This window comes from Cloeon dipterum, chromosome 3, assembly GCF_949628265.1.
Source record: "Cloeon dipterum chromosome 3, ieCloDipt1.1, whole genome shotgun sequence".
Taxonomy (NCBI): Eukaryota; Metazoa; Arthropoda; class Insecta; order Ephemeroptera; family Baetidae; genus Cloeon; species Cloeon dipterum.
Window position 1 is genome coordinate 3,546,359 of NC_088788.1, and position 27,356 is coordinate 3,573,714.

At 44.4% G+C, this 27,356-nt stretch overlaps 1 protein-coding gene across 1 annotated transcript in view; it reads left to right on the forward strand.

Annotated features, from left to right (window-relative positions):
- Positions 1–667: 667 nt before the first annotated feature.
- Positions 668–27,356, forward strand: part of LOC135938801 (pro-neuregulin-1, membrane-bound isoform-like) — a 46,959-nt gene continuing 20,270 nt past the window's right edge. Inside the window, exons 1-2 of the mRNA XM_065482733.1 lie at positions 668–958; positions 14,476–14,712. Coding sequence (XP_065338805.1) covers positions 736–958; positions 14,476–14,712 — 460 coding nt within the window. The 5' untranslated portion in view covers positions 668–735. The remainder of the gene's footprint in view (positions 959–14,475; positions 14,713–27,356) is intronic.

Sequence of the window (27,356 nt, forward strand, 5' to 3'; positions counted from 1 at the left end):
CGTTTGGTAATTTTTTGCCTAGGGTTCGAGAAACTAAAAAAGGACATTACAGTTATGGATCAGCAATATTCGCTAACAATCTTCCAAATTTCCCTCCAGTTTAAAATAATTTTCATTGTAATATAAATGTTTTATTATTTGTAAAAATTGTACTGATTTTGAAGCGAGTTTGGCGAGGCATTCGGGACCGGGGGCAGGCCGGCCGGGCGTCAAGTAGCCGGCGTGCAATTAGCGACACGGGGCCGGTGACGGTGCAGACAATTAACGGGGCGGCTGAATGTATGTGCGGCGGCAGCAACTGGCATGGCAAGAAGCAAGGCCGGCGGAGCGGCACATCGGGGCAGCGTGCTGGCGGCTCGGCAACGCTCGCTCCAATAGTTCCAGCTGGCGGAGGCGTGGAGCGACGCGGCTGCGGCGCGGCGGCGGCGGCGACTGCGGCGCCCGCTGGCGGCGCTGCGAGAGGAGCCGGCCGGCTGGCTGAGCGAGCGAGCGAGCGGCTGAGCAGGCAGCCGAGCGAACCTGGTTCAGTATTGTGGCGAGTGTCGAGCTGAGCGCACACACCCCGAGCCGAGAGCGCGCCCAGAGGCCGAGACCGCCCCTAAAGAGCTGACACAGAGAGAGAGAGAAGAGAACGAGAAAGAGAAGAGAGACAGCAGACAGCCGAGGAGCAGACACAGAAGAAAGACACTGGCACACGCACCGCCAGATGCGGCCGCCGCCACAGAGTATTATGTGATGCAGCCGCCGACGTCCCCGATGCATGCCGACCGGTGGTGGTGCCGAGGGGCCCCGGAGCCCCGCGAGCCGGCGCCCCGGCAGCCGGGCTGGCCCCGGCCCTGCCGCCGCTGGTGCTGCGTGCTGCTCGCGGCGCTCACTTTGACGTTACCCAAGTGCGTGCTTCAGTGTGGTGTGTCTGTGGTGTTTTCTCAGTTCTACAGGTTCCTAGCCAGATTCTCCGGTGAGTAACGAAAATTCCGATTCTTTCTCCAACTCGAATTCCTCGCCGCTTTTTGCCTGTCTCGCTATCTCGCTTCTCACACCGTTTTTGCACTCTGCGGTTTGTCCGACCCGACACCGACAGGCGTGTAGATACAAACGCAATCTGCGAGCGCACCGACACACACACTCGAGCTTTATCGCGCGATTTATGCAGGCGTATGCACTCGGCTGCAGCGCCCAGCACGCATCGGGCCACACACAAGAAGTGCCAAACACATGCCACAAATAATTATTCCTCTCTAAACTCGAAAGGAATTTTCTCGATTTTTAAATATGCACATGAATCCGCGTAAAAGCGTGTGTGCCGCGCGTTCGTTCTATCATTGTGGCCATTAATGATTTGCACGCGGCATGCTCTTTCTCTCCCGGCAGCGGCCCAAAGAAGTCGTCCGACCAACGTATGCATGATATTTTTTAAAGAAAATCAATAGCATACACTCTTCGCGTGTTGGCAGACACACCCCTGTGTAAGTACGGGGCCATATAATGTGTGTGTGTGTGTGTGAGTGTGTATTCGAATATATAGCTCTATGCGGTGGCTGAATATTCGGTATATTTTATCCTGCTCGCGAGGCCCGCGGCCAATCCATATTCAATTAGATATGGATACTTTTACACACACTCACCGCTCCCAGTGTTTGCGCTAAACACGTACGTACGCTGCATAATTGGGCATTTTCCCATTTTGTATGCTCTGAAAAGGTTTTTTATAAAGCAAAAAGTTGGGAAGCGCGCGTCCTAACAGGTCCGCTTCCCTTTCCTGCTTTGCGTCCGCTCCAAATTGGAGGAAATTATATGTTTGCTATGCCATTGATTTTCGTGTTTTCCAGAAAGTAAAATTAACACCACAAATCCTGATAATGCCAAAAATTGTTAAAATATCGTAATTTAAACTCGTAAAAACGCCGGAACTAATTCCAAGAGTCGAGCGCAGAACTGACCTGACCTTAAGAATCGGAATCTGTCTCCTTTAACTCAGGAAAACTCTTAATTTAGGACAGATTCCACCTAAGAAATGAGTCATTAATTTTTTTTGCAAATTTAGAATAAAAACCCTCTTGTCACCATGGACTGAAGACATTTTTGGCACGTCTCAAAACCAAATTGAAAAAGCTTGTCAGTCAGCGGCGGCAAAGGAAAAATTTCTGTTTGCCCGCACCCCCCAATCGATCAGGCCATTCTCTCACTTTCGCTGCTCGGCAGACGTCGATTTCGATTTCTCTTCTCTTGGTGCGGCGCGGCGCGCTCTTAACTTTGTCTTGAGTCGATCGGGGCCCGGGTGCATCATTGGCCGGCAATCCGAAGCATCCGGGCCCGACGCGACGGACGGACGAACGGACGGCCGCTGCCCCTGCCGCACAACCGGCGCCCCGAAGAAACAAATAGTTAGTGCGAGAGCAGCATTTCGATCGCAAGAGAGCAGGAATCCGAGTTCAGATTTTCCATGGCGTCCGCCGAGTCGCTTCTTTGTGTGCAAAGGCTTGCGTGTGTAGAGTGGATGGGTCCTTGGCGCGGAAAATTTAATGAAAAGTGCACAAACGTATATATATTAATTAAATCTCTCCGGTGAATTTAGTTTAGGGGCAGGCCTGTTGACATTGAACTGCTTTTACAGCCGAGTTAGGGGAGGGAATACAATTTTAAATTAAAATCCTTGTGATGTTACAAGCAAGATTTTGGGGGAGTTTTAATTAATTCCCGGAATTTGTCAGTTTATTGTTCTCTTTTTTAATTTGGAGCGTTTCAATCGATAATTATTCCACGGTCATTGAGGCAATAAATAAACTACTGAAAAGATAAATTCCAAATTTTATTCGCAAAGGAATTTATGTAACTCAGGTTATTAATTTTTTAGATGTTAATAAGGAAAACTCTAGATGAAGTGAGAGCGATATCTTTCCAAAACCTAACGAACAGCATATTTATAAAGAGCAATTAAAATTAATAAAGCACAGCTGTTAGCTGCTTTTTACCTGCAGATACAATAAAACAGCAAAACAGCTGATTAGACTTTTGTGATTATTCTCTTTCTTTAAATTGCTCTTAAGATTAAAAAAGTAGATTACTCTCAGTGTCATAAAATTGAGATTTTATTCCCTCCCTCTTTTAATCAGAAATTTGATATTTAGTGCGGCGGACAGAGTTTTGTGCTTAATTACCATCGTCAGTGAGTGAGGAAAGACGTGCGTGGTGCGTGTCGTGCGCTGGGCAATCGATTTCAGCCTCTGTTAATAGTTTTAGGAAGACTTAAAACTTTTCGGGCAAGGCCGAAGGTGGTGTGCGGCTGCGGCGGCGGCGGCCGCCGCCGCGCGACGAAATGAATTGCATGCCTGGACCGCTGATTTGCAGCTCGGGCGGGTTGGACAGCAGCCAACGGGCGCTTGGTCTGAGACTTCGTCTGCAAATGCCGCCTTTTTGCTTTGCGCCGGCCGGTCGGTCGGTCGGTCGGCCGCGCGCGCGGTGCTGTTTTAAGAAATAGTGGATGGCCCTCTTCGTATCCATCACCGGGCGCGCACCATGTGGTGCAAACACGCGCTGGAGCGAGCGCCCCGCCGCGTCGCCAAAGACACTGCTGCCTCTGCACCCACGGCCCCACCGACCGGCGAATAAATTCTCGCCAATTGACGCCAAATTGTTGCCCCCGAGGCTATGATTAGCTTAATTTATTTGCAGAGCGCGCGGCGCCCGTGGGCGGCCCCGCGACAGATTTTATCTCTCGCGTTCGACTTGTGCCCTGCACACACACACACACACACCGCGCACTGCCAAACGTTTTATGTCTTTCTGATTGGGTCCTAAAAACGCCGGCCGAAAATTTCTCCTGCCCTTATCTAGCCGCGAAAGCGAAAAGTGGACAGGGTTGTGTTTCCTCAATGTTTTAGAAATCGGATTCTCGGAGGAGGATCTGAAAATGTTATTTTTTAGGGGTTGAAAACACGTACAGATCATAAAAAGAGAAAAATCGAAGGGGTGCTTCTTTGATTAATTCCCGAATTAAATGTTGAATTAATGTCTATTAAGAATCAATTTAATATTTCGACACGGGCTTTTAATTTAAAAGTTGGAGAAGGCATTTAAATAAACGTTTTGGTCCAAACTGCATCCCTCTTAGCATGCATAAGACTGGAGAACTGTTGATTTTCGAAACTCAAAATCTCCCCGAAAGCGATTGTTTAGAATTCTTGGTGCATTGCTGCCCCTAAAACTTCAAAATGACATCAAAACTCAAATTTTCAGACAAATTTATACCGGGAATGGGTTTTATTATAAAATAGCTGTGCAAAATATGTTTTTGCTCCTGTCTATACATGACGAAAGTCAAAAACTCGCCTAGAATCTGATCGTCACACTAAATTAATCCACTTAATCAGTCGCGGGGCTGCTGTTTTAGCGCTGGCTTGTCGGTATATAAGGTCAACGAAACGGCGTGCGGAGAAACCTTGGCCGCCGCGGCATACTGCGCGCTGCGTTTTCCTCATTTCGAGCTCCATTCACGGATACGCCGAGTATATTCATTGAGCAGAGTGCGTGGTGCGGAAATGCGGCTGTGCTGTGTGTGCTGTGACATCAGAGAGAGTTAATAATCTCGTCAACGGTGCGCTGCACCTACCCACCTTGCTTCACACTCGCGGCAGGTACACACACACGTCACTTCCAAGCGGATATCGCCACCGCCGGCCGCCGCCGTCGTCGTCGTCGTCGTCCAGCCTGCTGAATGAGAAAAACAATCGGTCGGCGAAACGAGCGATTTTCGGCTCAGCCGAACGGGGCCAATGAACTTCTTCCTCTTCTTCTCTCTCGTCAATTCTTTCTTCCTCTTGTGCTGCTGTGTGCTCTGGATTCGGACGCTGGCTGCGCTTCTCGGCGTAATCTCGTTGAGGAGAAGTCTTGCATAGCTAATCAATGCCGGCCGATTGAGACGCCTTATTAATTATTAATGCCTGCCTGCGCGGATCAATTAATAGACCAGCACGACTCGCGAAACGGGACGGCGACGTCGCGCTTTATGTGCCCACTCGGACGCGTTTTCCCGGAACTCGCGGTCACGAATAGAAAAATGCCAGCCCTGATAACAGAAAGAATATGATATTTGCTGTGTTGACATGAGCAATAAAGATTGACAATCTCGACAGTTACAACTTCGTAAAACACCGGATTTTACGGAGAATGGCACAAAAAATTGTTTCAAACAACGCTCACCTGATTAGTCAACCCAGATCGAGGTTTGTTTTTTTTGAAATAGTGCGTGATTAAAAATAAAAAAATAAACCTTTTTTAATTTATAAAACACTTTCAAGTGAAATCTCTCCTCTGGCGCAAACAAACTATATTTTGAAATAACAGTAAGCAGCATTGAATGTGCATGCAGTGTGCAGGTTTGTTGCGTTCCCCTCGCTTACGCGGACGAGTGTATAGTTTGCGAGGTAGCAACTAGGAACAAGAGCACACAGCAGCGGCGCGCAGCGTTTTCAGATGAAGAGAGCAGAGAATAAAAGGCAGAGACAACAGAAATCATGAGGCGTAAAGTGGAACCCAAGTTGAGAAGACGACGACTTTTATGGAAGAGGACGAACAAGTGTAAAAAAAAAACAGACAACACACCGCGCCGAGAGAGCGACGTGTTGTGCTCTTAATTCTCATATGTACACAATGTTTCACTCATATATAGAGATAAACGCCCTTCAATTTGAATAAATGCCGAACAATTGGGCTTTTTGCGGCAGATGCAGCCTGGTTTTTAGCTCGATTTGCAATAATGATCACAGGATTTACACACACTTAAAAAAGCAGGCGGATCAACGCCGCTGCCGCCGCCGCCGCCGCGTGGACTCTTTCAAGGTTCGCTGTGCAGAAGGTCGCCTTCTAACTGCGCTCGGAAAACTAACGAGTCGCTGCACTCTGAAAAAGCAGAGAAAATCCGAAGAAAAAAAGTATATATATATTCCGGCAAGGGCTAATTTCGTAATAATTAGCGTCAAATTTCGTGCCGCACTCCTAATTGGGCGATTATTGTAAAAAAGGAATTAATTAACAGCGTACAAATCTCTCAATTAATTTTTGGTGTAGGGCGCCGATACGGCCGTTCGATAGCACGCACGAGAAATCAGCGAGCAACACGAGCGCGATATGGACTGATAACGAGAGAAAGAAAGAGATTGGCATCGCACGCGACTTTCTTTAATTATAACACTCACTCAAATAAATTGTCATGCTCCCGTGCTTGGTAAAAATTTCTTTGCTGCTGCGGTTAAAACGCCTTGCACACACATACATGTAATACATATCTTTTTCGCCGATGAAAGTAAAAATATCATTTGAGCAGCTAATTAATTGTAAGAAGAGCGCGCAATGGTTATTAGTTAGGAAAACTTTGCGGTGCGCTCAATTAATTTTTGTGAAAGTAAAAAAATTGTAGAAAATGCAAGAAGTGCAAATTCTACTGCTTGAATAATTATTATTTCACTTAGAAAGCACTAAGAGAAAATACGGGAAGGTCGTTGAACCTCAAAACGTGCATGAAGCAAATTTTATGTTTTGAATATTTTAAATATATTACCCTGATTCAATTGATTTTCTAGGAAATTAACCGGATTTAAATTCCAGCCGACGGTGTTGAGTGACTCAGTGGGAAATTCTCGATTTCTAGAGGATTACTAACCGTGCTTGCCATTTAAAAAAATTTTAAGAGCCAGGAAAAATTTCAAATCAATTTTATTATTTAATATTTCTCTCTTTTTAACTCGGTAAAAAATAACAACTCTTGGCGTTGATAACCCGAAAAGTGGATCAGCAGTCGACACCGCACGCATCAGTCGGCTAGGGTTGAAAGACCTGAAGTGCACCCTCCCTTAAAAGGAAAGAGACGCACTCGCGCACAGAAATTTCTCCCGGCCAAGTAAAAGAAGCTTATACACATCTCGCGGCCGGCGTGCTCCTTGGAGCACGAGATAAAAAAGTGCACTCACACACACACTCACTCACATATTGTGCGTCTGCTCCATTCCTTTGTTGTTGTCTTTCTTTCTCTGCGTCGACGTACGTACGTACGTACACAGACAAGCAACTCACTCGCAAACATAAATTCCCAGAGGTTATTTAGGTCAAATATTTTTGAATGCAGTGCATGTTCAGTGCTCTCCTCGCGGCTGCGGCGGCGGCGGCGGCGGCAGCGGCAGCGCCGGGTAATGTGACCTGCAATGCCGGGGAGATCTCTATCGAATCGGCCCCGCTGCCTGCCATCATGCAAATACGCCGCGCGAGTGACCTCACCCGCTCTAGAACATGGCTAGCTCGCTATGCACTTATTCATCATTCGCGCACAATGGGATGGGCGCTCGCTCGCTCACTCGCTCGCTCGTTTGCTCGCGAGGAATGTACATACCTTTTCTCTCCAGATGCCAACCAACAGCACACAGCACGTGCCCTCGACTCGAAATTAGTTTCAATAATGTAATTACGCATGCAGATCGCCGCCGCCGCGAGGATGCGTTTAATAGGCTCTCGATCCGGTGAATCGCCAACGAGGCGTAATTTTAATTTAAAAATGTTAATCGCTGAAAATATAGCATCAAGGCTGAAAAATTTTCAAATTTAAAAATGTAAGACAAAACATCACCGCAGATTCTGTTGATTTTATTAAAAAAATTTCATGTTTACAATTGCAGTAATTGAAAAATTGAAGTTTGTTGGAAAATTCCTTCCCCCAGGCTTGCAAAAAACACGCATTTTTTAAAAATAATGCAGTGCAGTGATAAATGCGTTTTTTCTTGCATAATGTTTTCACCTTTTTTCAATAATTTACTAATTTCTATATCCTCGACTTGAAAAATTGTCAGAGATAAATTTTTGGAGAAATTGAGGCAGCAAAATGGCAATTTAAAAGAAAATATTTGCACAGTGGAGGAAATTTTGAGCACTCTGACCGATATTTTAGAATTTCACAGAAGAAAAATGGAATAAATTCATTTCTTGCAATTCTTCCGCAAGAAATTGGTAAACACCGTTAACCCAAATTTTATTTAAATTATTTTTTAATGTTTAGCAAGAAAATAAACTTCTAAATCGAATAAATTTTTCCATTATTTTACTGTCAGTTCGTAACAACTAAATTCTTTGCTTTTTTTCTTCTAAGGGTTAAAATATATCGACCCTCTCTCTATTATTAATCATGGAATGAATCCTTTATTTCCCTATCCGATCTCCGAAGCGGTGCGAGCTGCTCATTTTCAAAATCCACAGTCGTTATTGAGGCAGTCGGTACTCAGCACGTACATTGCTGCTGCTGCTTATTATTATTGTGGGATAAACAGAGAGAAATTTTCCCTGCGCGCGCGATTTTAATTGAGAACAATGGTTGCTGCGGCAGGGAATAAGGCACAAGCAACTGTACACCGGCAGCATTAATTGGCCTGGATTTTATGTACAAGTCGCGGCGCGCGGGCAAGTGTATAGTGTGCGCTGTCTCGTCTTTTTTGTGCAAATTTAATTTGTACGGTGGCGGCCGAACCCAGCCAGCAGCAGCACTCGCCCGCCCGCCCGCTTGCCCGCCCCGACTCACTCACTCACTCACTCACTCACTGACTAACTGACTTCGAATTCAGCTGCAGTCCGATGGTCATGCTGATGCCTTCATTCTCACACAACTCGAAAAATTGCACACTTCCCACGTGGCTCCGCGCAAAATCTAGCTAATTGTTGCATGAAAGTGGAATGATACAGGGCAACTATTGAAAATTATTCGAATTGTTGGATGCCATAAACAATTTGTTCAACAATTTGCAATAATAAAAAAGGACCTTCCTACAGTAAAAATTCAAATTTTGCCAATTTTCTCCAAAATTGACAGTGCTTGAACACATTTTCTTGGAATATTCCGATTCCTCTCGCCGAGATCTGTCCAACGGTGTTTTCCACTTATTGGGGAAACTCTTGGTTTTGAAATTAAATCGGATTTCAAGTAAGGAGACAGCCATTACCATTTGAAAAGCAAATTATTTAAAAAATTACAGTGCTTCTTAGGTCAATTTAGGCTTCAGCGGAATCCTAAGGGATGATTCCATGCATTGGCAACAAGCATTTTCCCAAGGCTTTGACACTATCATTCCTCTTTAAGAGTAAAAAAATTTATTGAAGGGTTAGAAAGCAAATTCAGTGGTTAAAAAAATATTTCTTGCCAGTTATCATCCGTATTTTAACGATTTTTATTCGCTTTTTGGTCCAAATAAGGAGCATTTAACTAGAATTTACAAAATCGTAAAAATATATCCTAATATTCAATCTTTAAACCGTAAAAAGATCAATCTGCTATAAACCCCTTAGTACAATAATTTTACGTCCATTTCCTTATCCGTGATGCAGTTTCGTTCTCTCTTTTAATAAAATTATATTTCCCCTGTTTGATATAAAACACAAGAAGGAAAACTACGGGAAGCAATAAATTACGAAAAGCGGTGACCACCCCAGCCGCAGCTTTTCCGTGTTTTGCTCTTTCCAAGGCAAACAGTAATTAAATTAATCAACATCAACGGTCATTTTTTATTCCCGCCGAGTGCAGTGTGTGTTGTTCGATTATATCACCGCGTGAATATGCATTACCGATGTTATATAAATAATAAGGGTTAATGCACCCCGGTGGCGATTTTTCACGATCACGTACGCTGCTCTCGTGCCCGCGGCGTGAATGGCGTCCAGCACGCACGTTCGAAATGCATCGTAAAGCGAGCGCGCGGCGTGTACATTATTTAACAACTCTTGATTCTGACCGAGCCGCAGCGCGGTGCACAATAACACACAAAGTGCCGCCCGCCTCAATGGCAAAGTTAACCCCGTGTCTTGGCATGCACAACGAAGAGAGGCGCCAAAGTTTTGACATTTGGCTTATTCATCAATGGTTGCATTTTGTTTACTGAACGATTTATTAACTAACAGCTCATTTCTATTTACAAGAATTGCTAGGAATTAAATTTTGTGAGCATGTTTTTTTTCTAAACTGGAGTTCTGCTGTCTCAAAATAAGTAACACATTAAAATAAAAACAAATAACATATTGAAATTGAATTTAACCCTTTAAACTATTGAAAGAAACATTTTTTTGTTATATTTTATACAACCTTCGATTTCATCTAAATTGAAAATAATTATTTTATTGGTGCTCACCTTGCGCCTCTCCTCCCTTTTCAATCGGTTAAGCCGGTCGCTCGAGAGTTGCATGCACACGAGGGTTGCTGCGGTTAGCTGGTTAGTTGCACTCTAGTAAAAATAACCTGCGGCGCAGGTACATACATGTAATGCTCAACATTATTGCATGTCATCAAAATTCACATGCACCTTGAGCTGCTTTATTTGCAGTGCTGACCCCGTTTTTCTGCCGTCGCATGCAAAATAAATCACATCTCCACCACGCTGCTGGATGAAATCAACCCCCAAGGTGCACTTTTCTTGGCTTGTTTATTGGCGATTTCAGCCGCACTTCGATCAATATAGGTGCACTTTTTATAATTCAATTAGAGCTTTTGTTTTTAAATATTTATCGAAGGTCTTTTGATTTGTTCTTTGGGATTTATATTTTAAAAAAAAAATTCTGGAAGCTAAAAATGATCTGGTTGCTCTGACGATTTTATTTCAGTGTATTTAAACCAATAATTAAATTTCTACCCTTAAGAATTCAATTTTGTGCAGATCCGTGGGAGAGTGACGCATCGAATCTTCGTTCCAAATTCGCGAAACGCGTGTAAATTCCCGTCGAAATTTAAATAAAGGTGGGAAACCTCGCGATAAAACGGGAAACACACAACTGGCGCGATAATATAATATATGCTCGCTGGGATGACGTATTTTTTCAAGAAGCAAGCGGGAGGGATTGCGTCACTCATTAGCCGGCGAGATAAATAGTTAGTGAGTGCCGGTGCAGTTCCGGTTTTTGTCTCACTCTCGTCGCCGCCGCCGCCGCCTTATCTGCGCCCTGACAACTGCCAGAGATAAAAAGCTAATAGTTTATTGGCACATGATGTGTCACCTTCTACTACGTCTACCTGACGGTGAGTGTGCGCCCGCTGACCGGCCGGTATAGGCCGGACCGCCTTATCCTCAATCACACACACTCATTCATATTTTTAGCCGCGCATGCACGTGTTCGCACTCATTCCGCCCCTATTATTACTTGATACGGTCGCCACCCGACCGGCAAAGGTGTGTATGCAAAAAAAGAGCCGCCGCGCTCTGATCGTCGCGCCGCGCACGTATTTTTAGCCTCGTGAGCGGGCCCCCAAAAGCAATTAACCGCCGGCCGGCAGCAGACGGCAGTGTAAACCAAGCTGGACCACCGCGATCAGCTGATTTTGACAGATGAGAGAGAAAGAGAAAGAGAGAGAGGCCGGACGGGAGCAGCGATATTTGTGCTTTATTTGCATCGCCGCGGAATATGGCTTTCGGTTCACGATGCATTCAAGAATTGAATTTTTGGGCTTAAATTACAACCGGTATTTTTTTAATTAATTAATTTACTTCGGTTTTATGCATCCGATTTTTAGGGCACAAAATTGAATAAATTTAGAGAATTAATTTCACCGTTTTAGTCAAAGGAATATTCACTAAAATCGGGCTCATTCTTTGATAGAGTCTTTTTTTACTTTTATTGGTTTATAATTAGAATCAAATGGTCGAGCCAAAATTGTTTCAATACAGTTTGCATTTTAAAAATAGTCCAAAACCTTTTATCAGAGTACGTTAAGAAATCTAGCCATGAAATGGACTAACATTAAGGTCATAATCATCGAAATAAAATAAATCTGTCGATTTTTGAAGGCTCTTTCAACCAGATATTTTTAAAATTTAATAAATAGGAGCTCTTAATGTTATCCAAATATTTTCGCACTAGTTTGGCAAGTAACCCCGACCCCCTCGACTGCATGGGGTGGCGAAATTGTGAGCTCTGATGTTCTCTCGTGCCGTCAGCGGGAGTGACACTGGCAGCAGGTCTAATAGTAAGCTCATTTCAGCAGCGCCGTTTTAACTGGCTTCGACGACGCCTTTTGTTCATGGTGGCGCATAAAAAGGGCTTCGGCTCGAGTGTGTATACATGAACAGGGCACACGTTAGAATTATAATAACAGTACAAATAGATAATTCTACTACTTTGTGTCAAGCAGTCGGTAATCTGCTTCTCATATCACACATGCTCGATTGAGTCGCGCCGCGCCGCGCTATCCGCGGCAATTAATACAGCACCGCGGACGCGCGAGATGGAAATCTAAATGAAAACTGCTTTTTTCTCGCTGTTAAATTGTTTACCCAGCGAGCTGAGCTGAGCAGCAGACGTGTCGGATGTTCTCTCTCTCTCTCTCGGTTGCCGGTTTCGCATGACTGATTATTATGTATTTTCAGTGTGAGCGCGCGGAGCCCGGCCGCCGTTGCCGCCGTTGCCGCCGCCGTGCTGTTTCTTCCTTGATTACTACTCACTCACTGAGTAATGCTTCAATGCATAGCCGACCTCAATCCATCCTCTGGACACATACACAATCCGCTCGCTGCTCCTCGAAAAGCCAGCCAGGCACGGCAAAAAATAAATAACACGCGGCACCAGGCGATTTCCTCCGATAATAAAAATTCCCTGAATTTTGACATGCAAACGTTGACGTGCGGATAGCGAAAAAGCACACGCGGATCTCAAGCCGCTTTCCCGGACTCTGTATTTTAACTTTTCTTTGTTATATTTAAAAAAATAAACGCGGAAGCAAAATTATCGGTTGGTTTTTGCTGCGAAAGCCGTTGTTACTATTTTTTGCTCGAATCAATTATTTAAATTTCAAGAAAAATATGTTTTAAACTATAGAAGTGAAATGAAAAGTCTAAAAATTGTGGTGGGTCGGCGGAGGAAAATCTTGGCCGCGAAAGAGAGGCGTGCTGATGCTGAGACAAAGGCAATCTTTTTCAAGTGCGCACATACGTCTCCATTATTTTCACTCGAGCGCAAGTACACTTAATATGCGCTCCGCCAGTCAGTCAGTCAGTCATCTTTGTACATTTCCCCCCGCGAGAGCCGCCTTTTTAGGAGAGGATGGTGGGTAAACGGTGGATGGCAAGCTGCTATTATGCTACTGCGCCTACTACCCGCTTAAAACAATAGACCGCGGCGACGAAAGACAATATTCAAACCTCTACACACCACTTCTTTTTACGTGTGTGTGTTTTAAGGCCCGCGCGCCCGCTCGAAATGTGTTTAAGCGTCCGCCACGCTATTTTATAATTGGCCCCGTGTGCGTTGTTATGACTGCCGCTGGAAAATGCGCTTCTCTCTCTCTCTCTCTGCCGTTTGTGTGTGTAGAGAGAGAAGATAATTTTATTTAGGCAGACCACGCGCCCGCGATCGATTCACGTCGGCCCGCAGAGAAGAAATTTAGAAGGGGCCGGACGCGTCTGCTGGGTGGCTTTCTCGTTTTTGGACAGTAATCGGCCGAAATTCAAAAAAAGGGCGCGAGGAAATGGTCACCTGCTGTAATTAAGCCATGACAAAAATAAATCAATTGAAAAATCGATTCTTCATCAATATTTAAAGGGAATAATGATCAATATTTTGAATTTTTTGCTTTAATTAAATTTATTATTTGTGGAATTTAGTCAAATTCAATTAGAAATTGGTAAATCAGGACCGAGAAACAATTAAAAGACAGATTTTGCCTGATTTCTCAACAACTAAACAGCTTCTTAATAATACTTTCGCTTAATTTCGATTCCTCTTGCTAAATTTTCCTATTAGCGGGATAAATCCTGATTTTTAATTGACGGGAGGCAGAGAGTACTCTCGCCGCTTGATTAGCATGCAAACTTTTGAGCCGATTTTCTCGGAAATTTACTCTGAGGGCATTTTAGCAAGTAGCCAATTTTTAAATAATATTTAAATCAATAGAAGAAACAATTATTTTCCCTGATTTTACATCACGCAACAGCTTTTAAAATTCCGAATTTTTAGCTACAAAAAGACTGACATTCCAGATTTAAAAATAATCGTGTGTCTCTCATCGTATTTATCATTTGGAGCGTGTACCGACGATGTGTGCATAATAAAACGGAAAGTGAACCAGTTAAATAAAAGGTGGAACACCTGGCGGAGCGCACACTTGCAGCTCGCAGGGCCCGCGCGGTGGCATTCCTTCGGAAAAAAGCAGCAGCCGCGCGCCGCGGACGATCGGGCGGACGGACCGAGTGCTGCTGAGCGATGCCTCTCGTACATATTGATGAATTCGAGGCAAAAAGTGGCGAAGACAGCCTTGAAGGAAAGGCTTCGCGAATCCAATCTGCAGCCGCGGCCGCCGGGACAAAAACTCGGGACCGATAAACGGGGGGAAAAGCGGCGGATTTGCTCGAAAAATGGCCGCATACTTGGGCGTTCGGCCTTGCGCCCGATTATTGAGTGCGCCGACAAAAACTCTGTACAATTGCTGAAAAATCCTTAATTTTGTTATTCTTGTTGTGTTCGCAGGCCGCAGACGCTGGAGGTGTTTAAATGGGACTGACGAGTCGCCGAGCCCTTTGGAGCGACGGCCACTTCGCGGAAGTAGCTATTTTTCATCACCATCTCTTTCTTCGTCAACGTCGTCGTCTTGTAGTAGTTCATCCTCATCGATATCAAGATCAACATCCGCGCACAGGATGCGAATTATCCCTCTACTGACCACAACGTTTGTTCTAGTCGCGCCTTTTCTCTTCGGGGTGGCCGGTGAGTACCATTTTTGTTTTATTCTCCTTTTCAGCAAGGACAAAAATCGACTATTTCCATTTACTTTCAAAAAATAATGTAACTAAACGATTTTTTGTGCATCAGATCGTATGTTAGGATTTTACTAGACAAAATGATGAAGTTTTCACCTATTCTGTACGAGGTTTCGTTTCTTGAAAAATTAAATATTTTAATTATGTCAATGAATTGAAGAATGACGGTTAATAGACCTTTCGTTTTTGATTTAAATTAAATAATGCCTAATTTTTTAACATCCTTTTAAGTTTAAATAAAAACTAACAGAATGGGGACGATATCTCAATAATGTTTTTAAACCTATAGCCAAAAATGTGTTCTAATAAGCACTTTTGCACGAATTTAAACAATTTAACTCTATTTTTAGAAAAATTTGACACATTTTTACTAGTTCTAATGGGATTATTAAATTAAAAGAATCATTTCGTGACGACTGGAAGCTCAGAAAAAATATCCTATCGTCTGAAGATCAATTTTTTCAACGGGGTAAAAAAACTGCACACCTTGTTCGCTCGCGGGATGATCTGCTCTCTTGTTGGCGAACGGTCGCTGAGCCGCACGTGTCAGCATCTGCTAAACTCATTCACTCTCGGCCTCACGGACACACAGACGCGCGCCGACTACAATGTAGCCGAGAAATAGGCCCGCTTGATGGACTAATTGCCAGAGTGTTTTGATTCAGACGCGGCCGAGAGCTAAATTTCGCGCCGAGCAGGTGATTTCGCGGCGGCACATGCTGCCTCGGAAGTGAGTGTGTGTGTGCACGCATCAAACGTTAGTGCACGCGTCTTCTTCTTCTTCAAATTAATTGTCACGTGCACAGCTCACGAGGGGCCGGCAAAGGGATATCCGATCCGCGGCCAAGGACAAAAAAAATTTCGTTCCAAATTCTTCCGAGTGTTGTATATTTTATTATATGAGCATTCCAGTCCATTAATTTGGCGACAGATCAAATAATAAAAAGGTCTAATTTGGCAATGCCCGTGCCGAAGCGGCGGCAGGAGTGGAATTTCGCACCGCAAGTGGTCCAAATGCGCCGGTGGAATGTTGTTCTGCAATCTGGCCGATTGAATTATGAACAGCGAGCGACTAGGAGGCTGCTCGCTTGCCTGCCTGCTTGCTTGCTTGTTGTTCGCTTTTATTATTCCCGATCGCAAAAGCATGCAAGAAGGCAAAAGGCAGCGCCGAGAGAGCGAGAGAGAGAGAACCGCGCCGCGCCGACCGACCGACCGACACAGTGCGTAGGCAGCAGGACCGACTGACTACACTTGGTTAGTTCACTTTTTAGCTGCTTCACACACACACACACACATACACACACACGGCCGCAGCCAGAAAGAGAGAGAGAGAGAGACCAAAGGCAACTTCTTCTTTGTGTATATGTGGAGGCTCGCGTACACATTCATTTGTGTGACGTAACGCCACCATACATGGTTAAGCCCCTTATTCTTGTTCTCCTCTCTCTCTCTCTCTCTCTCTCTCTTTCACTCACTCAGGCAGCCTCCTTTATAAATATATTCCCAGGCCGGCCACCACCGTATGTGCCAGCCACCGCAATCAATTTAAAAATTCATTAGGCTCCCTCCGGACCTTGCTGAAAAATTGATTCACCGAAACGCGAAAATCGCCTGGACATCCGCACTTTACCTGCAATTATTGGATTTTAACACATTTAAAATCGCATATATATAATTTTTCTCTGGGAAAACCGCCGTTGTTGCGGGGGTGGGTCATCGGATATGCCACGAGCGCGGGGACGTTCGGTGTACAACGTGTTCTGGCGGCCGCGAGTCGCACCTTACTTACATCAAGAACAGAAACACATTTTCGTCGGCCGTGCCAAAAGCGCTATTCGAACACGCGCCTCGTCTAGCTCCGTGTCTACGAGCCGAGAGCGGCCCACTTGGGTTGGAAGTCGTTGGGGGCGGATTGCTCGCCCTTGACCGCAAATAAAACGAACGGAACACAGCTGATGTCAGCATGCGAGACCCGTCCTTCTGTTAGCAGTTTTAATTTTCAAGAAACTGGCCAAAAATTATGTGTTTATTGTAGCCAGCCATTCAAATTAAAATTTTTGTATCAATCCAAATTATCGGCCTATTTTCCAGCACCCGGCGCTGGCTCGAAATTTACGAGCGTCGTTTTTAGCAGGGTGGCTGGCTGGTAGTGCGCGGCTCAATGGAGTGTAATATTACATTTTCAATTTCCAGAGAAATTCCAGCGCGCGCCAGCCAGCCAGCAACACACGCTTAAGCAGCGGCTAATTAAAAAGCAGGCCCGATCCGGCGATAATTAAGTGGGTGGATGGTTAACATTCCTCCTGCGGGATAATTAGATATTGCCTTTTTTACTTCTGGCTGGCCGGCCGCGCCGCAGAAGCCGGATTATGTGAGTGAGTGTGTGTATATATACTCGTCATGACCGAAAGGGGTCTTGTTTAATTCTCTGCTCTTTCGGGTGCGTAAAACCAACACAACTACTAACAGCACGTACGCCTTAAATACCTCTCAGTGACTAATTCGTCGTTTTCAGCGCCGCGCTTAATCTGCAGAAGGTAAACAGCCTTCTTACAGGTGACCCCTGACCCGCCCGACTGCGCTTTGCTCGCCAATTACAATAATATACGTATAGAGCAGCTAAGAGGATAATGCTCTTTCGGCGTTGCAACACACACACAGACGACGCACAATGCAAGCGCCCTGTGGACAATAAAATATGTGCAGTCGCAGCGAATATTTATTGCCCACAGCCACTTGACGCCTAATGAGCAGGCGAATCGCCCGAATGCCCGCTGCATTCCTCCATGGGCACAAACGAGGAAGTGCGAAATGCTCGGAATTTTCTAAATAGTTTACTCTTGCACCCAAGCGAAAATATTTCTGTTTGCGTAATTCTTTGGATTCAACTTTTTATTTGTTTACAACATCTTTTTTTAGAATAAGATTATTTCATGTCAAAAATTATCGGCTCGTGCTCGCTCAGCTATCGCTTAGCAAAAATAGTCTCATGTCCACACTCACGAAAGTTTAAAAATGGCAACTCAGTTAATTGATCTAAATATAGTCTAAATCGGCGTTGGTTTTTGGCGTCTCATTTTTTCTAGACTCACTAGAATAAGGAAGAATACAATTTTAATAATTAATTCGAATTAAATAAAAGTGGTGAGTGTCAAAACACACGCATTATGCAGCGTTGACAACGCAGCCTTTACAATAAATATTATAGTCGGACCGAAAACAGACGCACACAGTAATCGCATTGTCTGCTACAAGGCTTATATGTGAATGTGTGGTCGGCAGACGACCCAAAAAGCGAGCAGCCCTCGCGCGGAGCGAAAATGACGCAACTGCCGTGTGTATGTGTGTGTGTGTGATCCGCGAAATCGGCGGCAGACGACACAGTGTCGTTCTTGATTTTCATCAGCCTCGTGTGCACCCCTTGCGCCCCGCGCGACGTGCAGCCACAAACGCGAAGTTCAGGGGTGGTTTTTGTTTCATATGAAAACACTCGTTTGGCTTCCTCTCATCCTCGTGTGCCATCGACAACGACGACGTGTGTGTGTGTGTAGAGTAGAGGACGGCTCTCTTTCTCCTCTCGGCATAATAGCGTTCGTTTCACATGCACCGCGCGGCAGGATTGCATGTCTGATCATTATTATTGCCCGGTGCACCCGACACGTCCGTCGATCGGCAGCGGAATCGTATTATTTTATTTATCCCCCCGCTATAATATGCCTCTGCCTGCCTCTGCTCGGTGCACATAAATTATCGGGCATGCGCCTTTTTTATGGCGCACCGGCATAAATCCGCTGACGAGCAGCGCGGCTATAGTATGAATAAGAATGAGGTTCAATGTCAAAAAGGGGTACGCGATTACGATAGTGCACGGACCCTAAATCGTACGTCTTTTCAGGCGGAGATATTCAGTAATTAATTGGGTCTCTTTGGCGTTTTCTTCACAAAACAAATAAAAAACTGCAGCAAATGCACAAATTGATCCATGAGGCTGGATGTGGCTGCATGTCTCCACTTTAAATCTGATTTTATTTCACAATTATTGCTTCCTCAAAAAACCCGCATTTTAAAAAAAATGCAGTGCAGTGGTAAAATGCGATTTTTTTCAATTTTTACCAGTTTCTTGCATTTTTCGATAATTTACTAATTATTCGCAAATAACCTCGGCTTGAAAAATTGTCAGAGATAAATTTTTGGAGAAATTTAGGCAGCAAAATGGCAATTTTAAAGAAAATATCTGCACAGCGGAGGAAATTTTGAGCACTCCGACCGAAATTTTAGATTTTCACAGAAGAAAAATGGAATAAATTCATTTCTTGCAATTCTGGCGCAAAAATTGGTAAAAATTGAGTGGTAAAAACCAGGGGTGAAAAAACCGGGAGGTAAGCAAATGCAACCCTGTAAATTTTGGAGAAAATCGGGAAGATCTTTTAATTCTTGCACATTGCCAACAATTTAAATAAGTTAAAATTCCTGCCCTAAATCAATAATTTAGAACAACCCCTTAATTTTAACTGCCTGGCGAGGGTGTGGATTATTATTCCGGTGCTGGAATGCCGCACACGAGGTCTTAAAGTAAAATAAATGGCCTTCAACCCTCGCACATTGGGAGGCTGCGAAACGACCTTTGGGGAATTCGCCTGAGCTCCGATTACCGCCGAATAATTTAGCCATCAAACGCGAGAGAGCCGGCCGGCCGGCCGGCCGGGCTGCTCTCTCGTTTTTCTAATAATCCATCGATGGGCTGACAATATTAATCGGGACCGGCCGTGTATAATTATTTTGACTCATGCGCGCGGCCTGAATATTTATTAAGCAACAGCGGGGTTTTGACTTGTGTGAGAGAGAATAAGAGATAATGGTTTGTCGATTACGGTGGTCCAACACACTCACACACAATATTATAACAACAGTGGGCAGAAGCCATCATGAGACTCCCAAGGTATTATATGCATATATACGCAGCAGCAGCAACCGCCGCCGCCGCCGCGTGTGTGTGTGTGTATAAGGCTGTGTGTGTTGATGCCCTTGGAGCCGAACCAACAGCAGGTCCGCCCTGATGCTGTACCACACATACACACACAATCTGGATGGAATTATTAACGAGACCGGCCCAGACACACGTAATATCGACACACACACGCCGGAATTTTCGGAATTCGGGCCCATTAGTCAAACCGGGAGACGTGCACGCGAGAGAGCTTCCAAATTTGGAACGCGAGCACTTGGGGTGTGCTTCGAAAATCGAGATTTGTGTGTCACTGACCTTTACACGGAAATTGCGGAGCAGAGGATTTTTTAACGAAGACGTGGGATGAAATACTAAAACTAAAATCAACTGTGCCTTATTTAGATCTAAAATTAATTTAGAGAAGGATAAATTTATTCTGAAATAATTGTTTATTTTTTTACAATTTCAAAAAGTGAAAAATGCAATCGTTAAGAACATTACTAATGAGTTTAAAATGTCTAAGACTTGTTTGTGAAATCGGTCGTCTTTTATTTAAAAAGTCTCTGAAAAAATCCCAAGAGAAAAATTGTTACTTTACAATAAATAACAAATTTGCCCTTTCAAAGTAAACAAAAACCCTAATTTTTCAGTTGTTATATTAAACTTGGCACAGTTGAAATGCCCAGCCGGCAGTCGTGGAAGGAGGAGGTCGAGATTTTGAGGAATTTCCGGAGCAGCTTTTCCTTCCGTCGCCCTCTCACCTCTGCTGCGTGCTCCGACATGTGTGCGGGCGCGTGCAGGACCAGGAAGAGCGGTGTTTGTGCGCGGCGCGGAGGAGACAGGATGCCGGCTGGCGGAATGAATGAACGAAAGAACGGCCGGGCGGGCGAGTGTGTGTGCGAGAGAGAGAAAGAAACTCAGGCATTTCGCAATTCATTGAAATGCCGGCGCGCCATTGATGAGCTCTCCGGCGCAATAACAATTATTGCTGAGAGCCGAGCGAGCGGCGCGTGGTGCATTCTGATGGGTGGAAGCTCATTGTCGTCCCCGGCCGTCGCTCATTACCCATGCACCGCCTCACCTGCCGCCGCTGAAAAGAGTGCGGTGCCGCGCGCGCAGCCCGCGGCCAGAGGAAACGGATAAAAAGAGATTGTGCTGTGCGCGAGCATGAATGGGGCAAAGCTATGGGCTTGTTTCCTGTGTCATCTCACGGCTGCCTGCGTGTAGCTGTCGATGTCACCGCTTGCTTTTCATACGCCGCACGCACTTTGCCTGCCTGCCTGCGCCCGAAATACACTTTTTAATTTAATATATATATCTCGCCGGCTCCCAAAGGGGAGACGCAAAAGGGTTGCGGCCCAGGCATTGTCTGAGAGAGACTCACTGCAATGGTCAAATAACGGTAGATTATTTCAATTGAAGTTTCAATTATACGATTTTAACTCTTTCACAATTATTTTAACCTAAAAAGAATAATTTTGTATTGAATTTGGAATTTAAAATAATTAAATCTTGGGCTCCAAAGTTATTTCTCTATATGCTCTAAATTTTTCAAGTGGATCCTCATAAAATTGTCCCAATGCAATCGTAAAAAAGTCCCTGCAGTCTGGAAAAAATCTTCTTCGGAACACTGCACTGCGGCTCATGAATCCATATTATCCCTTGCACTTTTGCACAAGTCCCAAGGGAAATCGAGGGTGGCCGCCATAAGGATAAAATGAGGATTTACTGGCCCAGCAGCCGGAAATAGGGAGAAAATCCCCAGGACGGCGCTATATAAAGAAAGCCGCATTTCTTATCGACCCGGCCGTTTGACCACACACACACCCCTCAAGTTTTAAATTGTGTCTGGCGGCGTCTTGAATTTCTTTCTACACACACACTTTTCGGTCCAGAGGCTTTCTTTCTCAGCCCGCTGGCTGGGCGATGAGCGAGCAATTGTGTGCTCTGATTACCCGAGCGGTATAAATAAGTGCTGCATGTGTACGAGCGAGGCACCTGAGAGAGCCTAGCGAGCCCGAGATGGCAGGAATGTGGTTCGACTGGCATCATAACAGAGAGAAAGAAAAACAGCACCTCCTCCCTCTTATGTAAATGAACCTCATCATCTCTCATCCTGGGCTGCGGATGAGAGAGAGAGAGAGAGAGAGAGAACGAACCAAAAGCAGCTCTCAGCTCATTTTCAGCTGTTGCAGAGAGAGCCTCCTCTGCCGCGCCGCCGCCGAGAGACACGACCTTTAATTTACATTTTATACTATGCTCTCTCTCTAATGGAAATTAAGACACGGGAACGACCTATTTTAATAGATTTCGTCCCACTCGATCTCGAGAGAAATTTAACTACGCAATCGTCTCTGAAGTTTTACTGAGTGAAGTCTCGGGCTGTTCTTTCTTACTTAAAATTTTGGCATCCAATTACATTTCTATTACCTTTTTTAATTCATTTAAAGAAGCAAAAGCCTGGAAAATGCTTGTTGCCAATGCATAAACTCGTCCCTTAGGATTCAGTTAAAGCCTAAATTGTAATTTTTTGAGAAAATTGGCTGAAAAGTTAGCGTGCTTTTCAAATGGTAATGGCTGTCTCCTTACTTGAAATCCGATTTAATTTCAAAACCAAGAGTTTCCCCAATAAGTGGCATACACCGTAGGACAGATCTCGACGAGAGGAATCGGAAAATGCCAAGAAAATATGTTCAAGCACTCTAAATTTTGGAGAAAATTGGCAAAATTTGAATTTTTACTGTAGGAAGCTCCTTTTTTATTATTGCAAATTGTTGAAAAAATAGCTTACGGCATCCAACAATTCAAATAATTTTCAATTGTTACCCTGTATCAAACAAAATATTATGACCTCACAACAAAATAGAAATTTATTAAAAAAAATCAAACAGAACAATGATCGGAATTTTCAGTCAGTGTCGCGAGGTGGTGGCGCACACCTGCTTTGTGCAAAGTGCAGAAAAAAGTCCGATTTTCCGCGTAATTAGCGGCGCGAAAAAAGATGCAGAACCTTGGCAAGATGCGACGCGCGGAGACAAGACAATCACTTCAAATATAATAACGACGAGATGACAAAACAATACGAGCCATTCTTTTTGCGGCTAATATACACGAAATATACACCTGCTGCTGCTACTGCCGAGAGACGACTTTTGTGTGCAGGTACGCACACAGTACAGAATATAACCACTTGAGTTATTGTGACGCGTGCGGCTACCAGTCAGGGAATGCCGCCTTGAAAAAGGCAAAAAGCACAATGTCTGCCGGTATAAATAAATAAATATAATATACACGCGCTCGCTCACTCGCGCGGTGTGTATATGTGTAAGTTTATAATGATCGCGCGCGCATTATTATTCTGCTCTCTTTCCTCTCTTTAAACCTTTTTGTGTGTGTGTGTGTGTGTGTGTGTGTGTGTACGCCAGGCATCGATACATCATCCTTCGCGCGCTGTGCACCTGCCCGATGCCGCCGATGCTGCCGCCGCCGCTGCCGCCGAGCCTGCAGATGAGCAGCGCAAAAAGTGCGACACATTCGCCAGACTGACTGACTGCTGTGCTCTCGGTATTGTTTTACTTTGCAAATGCGATCAATCGAAAGTTGACTGGCTGCGCTGGAAAAAGAGCAGAGAGACGGGCGGCTCTTCAAAGTCGAAAAGAGATTGAAAGTTCTCTTCTTGTATAATTGTGTTGCACGATCGCCGCAATTTCCACTGAATCCGCAGCGCGCATTCCGCTGATTGGACGCAGACTCTCGATTCTCGATCGAGATTCTTCACATGCGGATTGCGTTTGCTCAACAAAGGGCTTTGAAAGGTGCGTTGTTGGATTGTGGAATATTGTAATAAAACCCTTGAATTAGGATTTCCACCAAGGATCTCGGATTTTTAGCCTAAATTAGGTAATTATATGGATCAAAAATTGCAAATCACTCTCATAAACAGAGAAACAAATATTTATTCGAATCTAAATTCTTGATAGCATCAAACATGGAAAGATTAGCCGGCATCACGAATCAATTTCCCGTTTTTCTCGCTTAAAAGAAAGAAAGAAAGTTATCTGTTATTTTCTGTATGGGCCAACTGTTTTCGTCTGTTATTCCCGCGAGAGTCTGCGTCTGCTTTGGACGCGGCGGTTCCCACCGCAACGGAGCTTTTAGCCCATTTGGCTCTCCGCTTCCATGTCAGATCGCGCGCTTGATGAACAATTCAATTATTTGGCGTGCGGCGCCAGAAGGAGGATGCGCATCTTTCTCGATGATTGTTTACTTTTCCGCGCGCAGCACGGTGAATGGAACAATAGGCCACCGTGCATTACCATATGAGGCATTGTGCCGCTCGCTCGCTCGCTCGCTCGCTGCGATGCTTGCTCGGTTGTTACCCGGCACACAGACAGAAAGAAAAAATAATCGTGCATGTGTGCATACAAAGTGAGTGAATGAGAGTGACTCACGAGAGCATGTGTGTGTGTGTGTGTGTGTATAGGCCGGCCCGCATTGCATCATCCGTCGTGGCAACAATGTCGGGGAAGATGTTGCATTGTTGCTCTCTCGCGACTAGTGCAAATTGGTGGGCGGCAGACCGACCGACCGGCCGTCCAGCCGCGCGTCGTGACGTATTTCGAGAGTGAATATATGTGTAAGATAATGAGGTTGCGCGAGAGAGTGAAATGGATCGCATTAAATTTACGCGGCTGATCCCACCCACCGAAATATCCTGCCCGGCCAAAGATAGAAAGTCAATCAATTTTCTCCTCTCAAGGACAATCACAAAGATGAAGAAATAAAATACATTCGTGGATTGCAACTCGCAAGGAATGGCTAGAAAAAAATGCTCTGAATTTTCTGAGGTCCATTAAATTAATTTAAAGAGTAATGATACTGCAAAATCCTGGAAAATGCTTGTTGCCAATGCATAAACTCATCCCTTGGGATTCAGTTAAAGCCTAAATTGTAATTTTTTGAGAAAATTGGCTGGAAAGTTATCGTGCTTTTCAAATGGTAATGGCTGTCTCCTTACTTGAAATCCGATTTAATTTCAAAACCAAGAGTTTCCCCAATAAGTGGCATACACAATTGGACAGATCTCGACGAGAGGAATCGAATTATGCCAAGAAAATACGTTCAAGCACTGTCCATTTTGGAGAAAAAAAATGGCAAATTTTGAATTTTTATGGTAGGAAGGTCCTTTTTACTATTGCAAATTGTTGAACAAATTGTTTGTTGCCCTGTATCATTCCGCTTTAAAGGTAATTTTTTTTTAAATTGTTCATTAACAATTAATTTTTCATTGTAAAATTCTCCTTTTACTACCCATCCAGAATGTCAAACGTATTTTTCAGCAAATTGACATCCTTGAAGCGTATATATATTATTATAGTATTCAACTCACGGTGTAGTAAGACAATTCCTCTACTCAAGCCCTATCTTTGAGTTTATCGGCACTTTCGCCCGGCAGCTAGACTTGTTACCCTTCGAAACCCTAATCGTGAAGGGGCTCCCGGTGCGGTGCTGCTGACAAAAAATGACGAAACGCCGCGCCGTGTAGCAACAGCAGCCTCTCTTTCTCTATTTCTATCTCCGTAGCTTTTTCTCTTCACTCAGCTGCGGCCGCGGCCGCGGCGGCGGCGGCGGCGGGCGCAGACAAAAGTGCATTTTACTTTTACACACACCTACTCGGCCAACAGCAGTAACAGCAGCAGCAGCCGCGATTCATTCACTCTCGCACAGCTGACGAAAGCGAGCAGGAAAAAGAAACGCGCACATGCTTCCACGGTGGCCCAGTTGTTGCCAGCCAGCCAGCCAGCGAGGACAAAAAGCGGCCGAGATATTTTCATGCGGCGCATTCACACCTGTTCCCACTCAAAGGATGCATATACACGCTGCTATTGTTGCCAACAATGGCTCGTGTGCGTTGCGTTTGTAGTCGGGGGCTCCTCGTGAAATGAATGGGAAAAGGCCATTCAGGGAGTGCAGCCGGAAGACGTGGACCTAAACATGTTGAAACACGTCTCGAAAACTAGTGGTTGCGTCACATGGGCCAAAAAAGGATGTATTTTGTTTTGGCTCATCGTGAGCAGTTTTTAATAGGGTGAATCTGTAGAATAAATTTTTTAGAAATGATTTTTAAAGTGGAATGATGCAGGACAACAATTGAAATTTATTTGAATTGTTGGATGCCATAAAAAATTGATCGATGAACAATTTGTTCAACAATTTGCAATAATAAAAAGGTCCTTCCTACAGTAAAAATTCAAATTTTGCCAATTTTCTCCAAAATTTATAGTGCTTGAACATTTTTTCTTTGCATATTTCGATTCCTTTCGAAATTTAATTCAATTGTATCTCTCGTTGCAGAGATATTTTTTAAATTCCAAATGCGAAAAATCAATTGACCGCTTGCCAAAGCTAAAATTGCAAAATCTTCGGATTCCTCCTTAAATTTTCCTTCGCAAACCTCTATTCCAAAACTCTGCATTTGAAATGTTAACTATTCACATTTGCCGATTTTATTTTTGTTGTGTTTATGGCCGGCATTCTTACACGTTGATCGCTCACTCGGCCGCCGTGCCGCGCGATGCGATGCTGCGGAATAGCTAATCGCACCTGCCCGCTCGCATACATATTTCCACTTAATCACATCTGCGCGAGAGCGGCGAACGCACGCAGAGCCAACCAGCACGCCTCGTGACGCATTTGCATTTGCAAATTGCCTTGTAAATACCCGAGCCAAGGAATTCGGAATGTTGAATGTTTCTTCCTGCCTGTCTATTCCGTGAAACAGTGTTGTTCCTCTGGTCGAAAAGAAGAATTCGCTGCACCGCGCACCAGGAGATTATTCTTTTGTGTCTTCTTAAAACAAAAAGTAGTCCTTCAGAGAATTAAAAACAATCCTTGACGCTTGCTTCTATTTTGCTGGCTCCGAAATCGTAAATTTTTATTTCTCATGCAGCAGTGTCAATTTTTGCGCATAAAATCGCGTCCCACGCATTTTAACAGTTTCGTATGACAATAGACAGAAGGAAAAAGACAAACGTTTCTCGTTTTCCATCTCTATGGTTGTAAATATAAAAATGTCCCACGCTGATATCCACCGACAAATTCGAAAAGCACTAAAAAGAGTTATTAGTGCCTCATTATATCCGCGTCCATGCGACTTGTTTTTTTTCCTCCTCGTTTTTATGAAATTCGGCGGCCGAGATAGATTTGTCCGGGCTGATAAAAATCTGATTCTCTCGCTGCATGCGGCGCGCAGGCAAAACGACACACACAGCAATATCAGTGCTGTTATTAAATATACGAACGAACCCCGCTGCTGTCTATTTTGTTAAACACACATTGTGTACTGCAGGCGAGCACAAGACCTGCTGCAGAGAAGATGTTATCTTAATAATCTCTTTATTGCCTTTATTTCAGTTTTTTTTTATTTTCACCGCGCGCAGAGAATGCTTAGCGGTTAGTCTCCCATGAAAATAATAATTCTCTGGACAAATAATTAGGATGGTCGGGTCGTTAATAGAAAAATGTATACATGCTTTTTAATGAAAACTGAGCGGCTCGTTTACTCCTCTCTGACGCGCGGCAATAAAACAACAACAACAACGGCGAGCCAATTCAATTTGTTCGACACAGGCAAGCAAGCAAGA